The sequence below is a fragment of the Sapajus apella genome, unplaced genomic scaffold (assembly GCF_009761245.1).
Source record: "Sapajus apella isolate SASKATOON/1434 unplaced genomic scaffold, GSC_monkey_1.0 scaffold66, whole genome shotgun sequence".
Lineage (NCBI taxonomy): Eukaryota > Metazoa > Chordata > Mammalia > Primates > Cebidae > Sapajus > Sapajus apella.
In genome coordinates this window covers 11,486,510-11,497,253 of record NW_022437006.1, presented here as the reverse complement: position 1 = coordinate 11,497,253, position 10,744 = coordinate 11,486,510, and the positions used below count along the sequence as shown (strand labels likewise).

The 10,744-nt window shown below is 39.9% G+C and overlaps 1 protein-coding gene across 3 annotated transcripts in view; it reads left to right on the top strand.

Moving 5' to 3' along the window:
• Positions 1-2,494: 2,494 nt before the first annotated feature.
• Positions 2,495-10,744, top strand: part of RPAP3 (RNA polymerase II associated protein 3) — a 34,768-nt gene continuing 26,518 nt past the window's right edge. The window contains exons 1-3 of one of the 3 annotated variants that reach the window (XM_032248418.1): positions 2,495-2,584; positions 5,555-5,713; positions 6,472-6,612. In XM_032248418.1, the coding sequence (XP_032104309.1) occupies positions 5,561-5,713; positions 6,472-6,612 (294 nt within the window). In that variant the 5' untranslated portion in view covers positions 2,495-2,584; positions 5,555-5,560. Of the gene's footprint in view, positions 2,585-5,533; positions 5,714-6,471; positions 6,613-10,744 lie in introns of those variants that run through there. The other 2 variants (XM_032248416.1, XM_032248417.1) reach the window with 2 other exon arrangements.

The following is a 10,744-nucleotide window of genomic DNA, read 5'->3' as shown; positions in this document are numbered from 1 at the left end:
CTTGCCCCTTTCTGCTGACTGGATTTCAGACAAGATCATGGGAGCTTGAGCAGCCAGCTTGAACCACGAATGAAAGCCATGTGCTGAAGATGACAGAGCAGCCAGGAAGAAAGAGCCCGGTTCTCATACTGGAACTATCACACTAGTCCTGGATTGCTTATATTCAGTCTTATATGAGAGAGAAATAATCTTTTTTCATGTTTAAGCCACTCTTATTTTGGGCTTTCTGTCACATGCAACCAAACTTAACATAATATCTACATAACAGGAAGTCCCAAGGGTCATAACTTTTCTTCCCAAAGTTACTTAGCTAATACTTCCTTTCTTTTTTTTTTTTTTTTTTTTGAGACGGAGTTTCACTCATGTTACCCAGGCTGGAGTGCAATGGCGCGATCTCGGCTCACCGCAACCTCCGCCTCCTGGGTTCAGGCAATTCTCCTGCCTCAGCCTCCTGAGTAGCTGGGATTACAGGCATGCACCACCATGCCCAGCTAATTTTTTGTATTTTTAGTAGAGACGGGGTTTCACCATGTTGACCAGGATGGTCTCGATCTCTTGACCTCGTGATCCACCCGCCTCGGCCTCCCAAAGTGCTGGGATTACAGGCTTGAGCCACCACGCCCGGCCCCTAATACTTCCTTTCTTAAGATTTACATTAACTGTCAAATTCTTTAACTGTTTTAAAGATCTTAATACTTGTTTTGGATATTAAAATTAATAGCATTCACAATCATTAATTGCAGCATTTTAATTGCAATAATAAACACTCCTGTTTATTTCCACTGACCATTACAATTTCAACATATAAAACACATAAAGAGGTTTGTTTCTTTGAAAATAACTATTCAGATATTAATAAGTTCAATTGAGATGATTGGAGTAAATAAATGAATAAAAGAGACATAAAAGAAAGGCATGATTTAGACATTTTGTTGAAATCCATTTGAAGATAACTGCCAACAGAAGTCGGGAGGTCTGCATGGAATCTAGAAAAGAATTTAAGGTGGCCTAGGTCTGAGCTCACAGAAGAGAAGGCTACCATTGCAGGCATATGTTTTTGTGGGACAGCAGGAGCCTCAGAATTAGGTGATGATGACCATCAAAACCATTTGATTAACTTTTCTCAGTTTGACTCTATATTCACTAAGCTACTTCTGATAATTATGTGGTTTGAGAGAGACAAAGAGAGAGAGAGGGCTCACCTAAGGGTCTATGAGGTTTTACTAGAGCAGCCAGCTAGCCCCCTTATCTCTCATCTCAATCAACTCTGCCAGAATTAATAAAACAAATGTGGTTGCTTTTGTTAAAAACATAAAAAAATCAATATATGTTTTTAAATAATTAATTTTTAAAAAACAAAAATATTCTTAAAAGTCAATAATCTATCTCCCTAACACAACCAAAAAATCATTTCATTAGTAAATATTTTGATGTATACGTAATGATTTGACTACTATGGTTTTAAAATACAAAGATATCAATATTAAACAACAGAAAAGATATGTTAATGACATGACCCCAGCCTAGTTCTTCATTGATCAGCACCTGGTTAGTGGCTTCAAGTTTCAAATGCATGGTGTATCCTATGCTTTTAAAAATTCTGATAGGCTTCACTCAAGACTAGTTACATCAGAATCTCTGGGATGGACACAGAAATCAGTATGTATATATACATGCATACACACACACGTATATGTATATACTCTCTAAGTGATTCCAAAGTTCAGTCAAGCCTGAGAACCACTGATCTGCACTTTGAGGATAATATTTGAGGTCACAGTCCTGTCTTAAATGTAAAGTTTCACTTGTTTGTGTTTGCTTTTGTGGACTTCTAGAATTATTTTTGTTTTGCTTTCGTTTTAGAGTTGTCATTGCAATGAATGAAGACTCCCTCACACGGGAAGCAGAAGCAAAAAGTGTTAAAAGTTTCATTTTTCTTCTCGCTGTAAACCAGAGCATATCTAAAGACAGACTGTAACACTGGCACACGTCAAAGAGACTCAGAGATAGATTCACTTAGAAAAGGAGTTTACTTGCAAAAAGTGCAAGGGAGTTGGACTGAAGAACTAGTTTGCCAAATACCTGTACTTACGGGGAAAAAAAAAATCCCCTAAAATTACCAGGATTACCAGTTGACAGTTGATTGTTCATGGTGGAAAAACAGTAACTTTTCTCACATGCTTATCACATTCACAAAGGTCAGACAAATCGTTAGACATTAGCAAGGTAAATATTAGGGATTAAACCGTTTAAAGGGAGTCCAAGGACATATTAAAGATTTTATTGTTTTGGAGATCAGAAAATCAGGATGACCCTGCAGTTTTTGAGTTATCTCCTATTAAGTTTAGTCATAATGGAAGGAGGCGGAAGGCTCAGATACTGCCTTTACGTACCCTCAAGCCACCACTCCGGCTCCATTCTGAGAAGGAAGTCACGAATTTGACTTCCGGCGCGCGCTCAACCCCACGCTCCAGGGGGCGGGGCGAGGCCGCGGGGGCTTGTGGGCCAGCGCGGGAGGCGGGGCTCGGCGTGAGTCTCTGCTGGGCTGACTGGGCGTCAGTGCGGAGGGTGACGATCTGGTCAGGTGAGTTGGCGTTGCGGTTCTCGCCGGCAGGAGCAGCGGAGGAGATCCTTGGGGTGGCCGGTGGGAAGAGGGGTAGCAGTTATGGGTACTGGTGAGGCGGAGTGGGCTAGGGCAGGCGGCGCAGGCGCGCGTTGGGGCGGCGCGTCGGTGTCTAGGGTAGCGGCATCCCGGGGCGCGCGTTCCCGGGATGGGCTCGCCCCAGCTTCCTGGGCTCTGTTTTGCGGGCGGACCCTCCACCCTGCTACCCGGGGTGTTGGGCCATTTGCAGTGCTCGAGATGGCAGAGCCGCACTCCCGCAAATCCGCGGTGGGGCCCGCGGTGCGGTGTTCTTCGGGACAGCGGGTGTGAAAGTGGTATCCCAAGCGCTGGAAGTTTCTGGTTGCTGGCTCGCACCCTTATCCCATCGCAGGGTCCCTGGGAGTTTTTGGGCCTGCTCGAGCAGCAGCGGTGATGGGTGACATGAAAAGCACCTAATCCCCGTCAGCATCTTACTGACTCGTTGCGCTTTTGTTCATATATTTGAGTCCCCAACAAAGCGTTGTGTAGTTTTGATTTTGAATGAGTTGTGCATATATGATCAAACATGGACACTGCCTGAAAGAAGCTTAAACCTAATTTAGTTGTTGAGGCTACGGGTCAGAAGACCTATCTGCATCTGCAATTGTCCCTTCTTAGTGAGGTAATTTTCACTGTCCTAAACAAGTGCTTTTTCTAATTCCCTCCCTCTGCCCTCAAGCTTTGAATCTTCTCCCACCTTTTTGGAGATTTTGGCCCATTACTCATCCTTTTTCCTGTATCTTTCACTTTCTTCCTCTTTCCACAGACTATGCTCAAGAACAAGTCTTACATTATCAAAGGCAAATTTACTCTAATCTCCATATAATCTCATTTACTTAACTCATTTCATCCCCTCCTCCTTTTTTTTTTTTTTGTCCCAGACTGGAGTGCAGTGGTACGATCATCGCCCACTGTAGCCTCTATGTGTGGATCCTCCCACTTCAGCCTCCGGAGTAGCTGGGACTACAGGCACCTGCCACCACGCCTGGCTAATTTTCGTATTTTTAGTAGAGACGGGGATCTTGGAGTGTTGGCCAGGCTGGTCTTGAACTCCTGAGCCCAAGCTCTTCCCCTTGCCTGCCAACCCCTGCCTCTCAAAATGCTGGGATTACGGGCATGAGCCACTACCCTTGGCCTCCCACCCTTAAAAAAAAATCCCGTTGAAACTCTGAATCGAGGCCAGGCCCGGTGGCTCACACCTGTAATCCCAGCACTTTGGGAGGCGGAGGTGGGCAAACCACTTGAGGTCAGGAGTTCGAGATCAGCCTAGCCAACATGGTGAAATCCCCCTCTCTACTGAAAAAAAAAAAAAAAATTAGTCAGGTGTGGTGGCCCGCACTTGTAACCCCAGCCACTTGGGAGGCTGAGTGAGACTGTCTAAAAAAAAGAAAAAAAAATAAAAGAAGAAAACTCTGAATAGTCTTCATATAATACACTTTCTTTACCTCTATGTATCCTCCATGGCATTTGGAGGATGAAACCTAACCGCTTTCACTTTCTTGAACTCATTTTTTTTGTCATCTGTAACAGTACACTCTAGGTTTTCCTCCTAGCTGTCTAGGGCTACTGCCTACTTTTTCCTTCCTTGGTATCTCTTCCTCCGTTTAGTATTCTCCAGGCTTACTCCATCCCCCAGTTGTCACAATGGTGAAACATGACCATATCCTTGATTCTAGCTTCCACCTTTATGCTGGTAACACCTGAATTTATCTATAGTTCTATATAGCTACCTACTGAATTATCTCCTCGCCCCATTAGCACTCAAATTCAGCATATCCCAAACAAATAATTTGACTTTCCATTTGCCCTCCAACTTTGACACCTCTTTTCCTTTTAACGTATTTCTTGACTCAAAATGCCGTCAGTAGTCTTACCAGGCTCCCAAGCCAGAAATCTAGGCCACTGTTTGAATTTTTCTCTGTTCTCAAACACCGCAGTAATCAAGTTCATTTTATTTTACTACCTTGATATTTTCATATAACTTTCCGAATATAGGTTATACCTCATGGCCTGCCATTTCAAGGCTGTCCCATGTCCATCTCTTCAATCTTCTCTTCCTTCATTCTCCCTCATAGTCCCTCACTCTGCCCACCCACTCCTCTCTGTTAGTCACTTGGCAGGCCCCTTTGAAACCCAGCTAAAGTTCCAACACCTCTGGGGACGCCTTCCTTGATTCTACCACCCTACCATCTGACTGTTGCCTCTCCTTTGTGGTCAGTTCCGTAGTGTCTGTATGTACCTCACACAGGGTTCTCAGCCAGGGGTTATTTTACCTCTTAGGGAACATTTGGCAGTGTCTGGGAATTTCTTCCTTGTCACAAGCCATGAGGGGAAGAGATAATCCTGGCACCTAGTTGGTAGAGGACAGAGATGTTGGCAATCATCCTACAATGCGCAGGACAGCACTCTTAATTTTTTTGGCTCAAAATGTCAGAAACCCTGCCCAACATATTTATTTTGTTACTAGTACTTTATATATATATTTTTTCTCCACTAGACAGGGGACCTTGTCTTGTTTTTGCATCCCTAAATCTTGATTTAGGGTCTTTCACATAGTAGAAGTTAAATGTTGGAAGGAAAAGAAATAAAGGAGGTAATCACTCAACTCCAGAGATAAGCAGCCTGTGTGCTACCATAGGGTACTTGATAATTTCAGTGATTTGTCTCCATATTCCCATTCTTTATTGTTGCCTTTCAAGGGTGCTCAAACTTGTCTATTTTTCATTTGTTTATTCAGCAGCTGATTTATTTTTAAAATATTATATTGATTTTTCTTTATTTAGCATCACTTGGCTCTCTTCTGTCCATGTCTCTTGGCCACTTATGAAAGGGTAAAAAAAAATAGTTAGCTTTCAGAAAAATAAACTAAATAGGCTTATTCTTATCAGAGGTTGGTTGTTCAAAACTCTGCAGGCCATAATGACTTCAGCAAATAAAGCAGTTGAATTACAACTACAAGTGAAACAAAATGCAGAAGAATTACAAGACTTTATGAGGGATTTGGAAAACTGGGAAAAAGACATTAAACAAAAGGATATGGAACTAAGAAGACAGAATGGTGTTCCTGAAGAGGTAAATTAAGAATTCCTAATTAAACATCCACCGAGATGAGTTTTTTAAAAATAAGACATAACTTCTTAAAATATTTTGTGAAAATACTGAAATTGAAGTGGTTTGCTTCACTCTCAATGTTTTTAGAAATTCTGCTTTTCAGAAAGTCTTTGTAATAATTAAATATGTTACCATACTTTAAGGCTTAGTGAATAGTTACCAAAAGGATGACCATGTGATAATACTTAGAGGTAAATGACTAGCATCATAAAATATATAGAGGTGTGTGTGTATAAAAATAATATGTGTAGTTATATATTTAGTGATATGTTAACCTACCATATTGGCATAAAAATGCAGTTAGTACCTAGGTTCAACCGAAAGTTTTTCCTAAGACAGTGCATTTAAGTGTGGCTGGATTTTCATACTGTACATAATATGGAGGCAGTTTAGTTTGCCTTTGCATTACTGCTAGTTTATCGTACTAAGGATGAAGATAGGTTGTTTTCGAAGTTTGAATTTATGATTGCAAATTAAGGGTATAATTAGAATTTCTAGGTAACACTTTTTTCTTGTGATTGAACAGTGTCCAACATTCATCAAAGTATGAATTAAACTTTTCAAGCATAATTATTATGAGTGAAGATGGTAAAACACTTTAAAATTAAATTGCAAAATTCTTACAAGAAAATATAGTGAGAATTTTAAACATATCTAGTTATACAAAGAGTAATAGAGCAGAATACTCACAACTTTGTGTTTTTTTTTTCCTGCCTTAGAATTTACCTCCTATTCGAAATGGCAATTTTAGGAAAAAGAAGAAAGGCAAAGCTAAAGAGTCTTCCAAAAAAACCAAAGAGGAAAACACAAAAAATAGAATAAAATCTTATGATTATGAGGCATGGGCAAAACTTGATGTGGTAAGTTAATCTAGTCGTTTGCTTCTTAATATTTGAGTAAAATTTTCTGGGAGTTAGCTGATAGTCATGGGCTAATTGAAAAATAATGTAGAGTTATGGCCTGTGTCTTTCTCTTAGACACTATTTTATGTGGAATAAACATTTAATTACATAGCTCTTTGGTTAATGAGATAATTTTTTTTTTTTTCTGCAATCTTCTTTCAGGGAGTGGTAGCTAAAACAGCCAGAATTTTGTTCTTTTTTCTTTCTTTTTGCAAACATTATTTATTTATTTATTATTATTTATTTATCCAGTGTACTCTTCATCCAGTTTCCTCTGGTGGTTACATCTTTCTTAGCTGTAGTACATAGTATCAAAACTAGGAAATTGACATTAGTACAGTGTGCGTATGGTTCTATGTTATTTTATCCCATGTGTAGGTTTGGATAACCCAGCTACAATTAAAGTACAGATATATGGCACCACCACAAAGATTCCCTTTGTGCCATTCCTTTATAGTCATACTGTTCCCCAATCCCCCTTCTTCTCTAACCCCTAAACAGCCATAATTCTAAGATACTCCCAGAACAGAATGTACAGGTCAGAAGTCTTTGTTGCAGCCTGAAGGACCTGTAGAATTCTGCTAAAAGAGAATGCCTTTGTGTCTAGTCTTGGGACTGGGGCTGTGTGACAATAAACGTAGGCCTATCTTGATCCCAGGGAGTTGGGCTTCTTCACCCTTCTAGACTGGGATAGCAGATGTGTGTCCTCCCATCTCCCACATGTGATACACAACATACTTGGAGAATCACCACCAGTGCTCTGCCTTAGAAACCTCTACCAATGTTTTAAGCAGCCACTGTCATGTCAGCCTGTGAAAGAGAACCTGTTGGCCAGCCTTATTCTGCACTCTGATCTACTTCGAGGATTGATTTTGTTAGGGGTATGTGTGTTGGGAGATGTGATAACCAAATTTGGAATATATATTCCTTTTTAGTTTTTAAAAAATGTTTATTATGTAATATTTGATTCATACCAAAGAATATGTGGAGATATGTGTTCCAAAGCATAGTAATACAATGAATACTTGAGCCTACCTACCATCTAACTTAAAGAGAATTTTTCCAGTACCATTGAAGCTTACTGGTATGTTCCTTTCTGATCCCATGTTCTTTTCTCCCCTCTACTCCAGAAGTAACCACTGTCTAATTTCTTTGTTTATTATGTTCTTTGTATTTTTCTGTTTAACATTTTTACTGAGCTATAATGTGCATAACCTACAAAAACCTTAAGTGTGCATCTTCCTGAATTTTTACTCAAGCGTACACCTGTGAAGCCACTGTTTGGATCAAGATATAGAACATTCTGGGAGGCTGAGGCGCGAGAATGACTTGAACCCGGGTGGCGGAGGTTACAGTGAGTGGAGATCACACCATTGCACTCCAGCCTGGGAGACAGAGGGAGACTCTTGAAAAAAAAAACAACAAAAACATTTCCAGCCTCACAGAGGCCTTCCTTTCAGTAGATAACTTCTCAAAAGTAGCCACTCTTCTGACCTCTCATACTGTAGGTCAGTTTGGAATTTCACATAAATGTATTATGCAGTATGCATTCATTAAGTTTGGCTTCTTTTGCTATCATTATCTGAGATCCATATTGTGAGTAGCAGCAGTTCTTTTTCATTGCTGACCAGAATTCCATTGTGTGGATATCTCAATTTGTGTGTCCATTCTCTTATTGATATACCTTTGTGGTGTTGGCAGTTTGGGGCTATGATGAATAAACCTGCTGTGAACATTCTTGTACTTGTCTTTTGATGGACATAAGCACCCTAGAGGGGATTTACTGGGTCATAGTTTATAAATACATTTAGTTTTAGAAAATACTGCCAAACATTTTTCCAGATTATTTGTGTGGTATTTTTCTTTTCTTTCTTTTTTTGTTTTGAGATGGAGTTTCACTCTTGTTACCCAGGCTGGAGTGCAATGGTGCGATCTCGACTCACCACAACTTCCGCCTCCTGTGTTCAAGCAGTTCTCCTGCCTCAGCCTCCCAAGTAGCTGGGACTACAGGCGTGCGCCACCATGTCCAGCTAATTTTTGTATTTTTAGTAGAGATGGGGTTTCACCATGTTGACCAGGATGGTCTCGATCTCTTGACCTCGTGATCCACCTCGGCCTCCCAAAGTGTTGGGTTTATAGGCGTGAGCCACTGCGCCCGACCTGTGTGGTATTTTTCTTAATAAAACTGAGGCTAATTAAGAGAGAACTGGGACTTTTGTTTGGTTTGCCATCTGCTTCAGGATTGTCCCAGTATAAGAGAAGTAAAATTTTGGGTCTTGAATTTATCACTGTTGGAAATGATACTTTCTGAAAATAGAATTTATTCCCAAGTGTCATGTAGCCTGTCTTCATTTTTTTGTGTGACTTCTTGTTATACAGCCTGTTCCTTTTCATCAGTTGGTGTCTTCTTATAATGCCCTTTCCTGAAAGGCATCATCTCAGATGATTTCTTACAGAGATGTTTTCTACACAGATATTGATTGAGCTCCTGCTGTGTGTAAACAATGCCATAATGATTATACTGCGTAGCTTGCAATTGTCGTTTTAGTGTCTCTATACAAGATATAGTTGTTTAGTTTCTATTTCATTCTAGTTCAGATCTGAGCAGCTGCCTTAGTGCCTTGCTGCTATTAGTTTTCTATACATGTCAGCATAGCAGGATTGGATAATCCTGACTACAATGTTGGTAGGCTGGTGGTATTTCTAGAATCTTCATGCTAAAACACATAGCTAAATTTCAGTTCATCTTTCAATGTTCATTTAATGAAGCTGAATAATTTTTTTGTTTTTATAAGCATTTTTTTTAACGTAAATAGCTTTAAAATAGTTTTTGAATGCAAAAAGGATTTTGTTTATGTAATGATTAAAGTTTGAGTTTAAATGTGCTTTAATGAACTCTAATGCTGATCGCGGTGGCTCATGCCTGTAATCCCAGCACTTTGGGAGACTCAGGTGGGCAGATTGCTTGGGCTCAGTATCCAGACTAGCCTGGGCAACATGGCAAAAGCCCTTCTCTACAAAAAATAAAAAAGTATACTCGGAGGCTGAGGCAGGAGAATTGCTTGAACCTGGGAGGCAGTGAGCCAAGATTGCGACACTGCACTCCAGCCTGGCACCTGGTGACGAAGCGAGACTCTGTCTCTAAATAAATAAATAAATAAATAAAATTAACCGGGCATGTGATGCGTGCCTATAGTCCCAGCTACTTGGGAGACCGAGGTGGGAGGATGGCTTGAGCCTGGGAGATGGAGGTTGCAGTGAGCTAAGATCACACTACTGCACTCCAGCCTAGGCAGCAGAGCCAGATGCTGTCTCAAAAATAAAATTAAATAAAATTAAATAAAAATAAAATCTTACTAAAAATCATTGTTTTATCACATGAAAAATGAGAGAAAAATTCTGGTGAGAGGTCTGTGAGATTATTTATTACCACGAAAGTAGTGTGCATCAAAAGAGATTGAGAATCGTGGGACTAGCATATTGTATTTTTCCTTTGGTAGAGGCAGCTATATTTTGGAATATACTGAGAGATGGTGTAACATAACGATTGAGAACTCTTGGAGGAAGTAGACTTGGCCACTTACTAGTTGAGTGACCTTGAATGAGTTAACTAACTTCTGCATTTCAGTTCCCTCAAGAGAAAAATTGAAGGAAAATCAAGTGAGGGTAGTTATACTCCCTCGTAGGTTATTGTGAAGTTTAGGAGCTAATGTGCTCTATTTTTTTTTTTTTTTTTTTTTTTTGGTTTTTAAATAGCAGTTTTAAAGCAGCAGTTTTTTTGTTTCAAAATAGGGAAGAATAATGTTTTTTAAAGAAAACTTTGTCTGCTACTGGGGTGCTAATTATATTAGTTTAGGGCTATTTGCAAACTTCCTGTAAGCCGTAATACCTAACTGCTAATAGTTTGTGATTTAGGGGTGATTAGTATAGTCTATTGACTTAGCTTTATGAGTTTAAAGTTAGATTCTTGGTTTGGATCTTGGTTTTCTGAACAAAGGCATCTTTTTCTCTGGATATAATCTGAATGAGAGATTTGGGTTGCTTTGTAAGCCTGTAGGTCCTTAGATTGTAATAATTTGTAAGCCTGTAG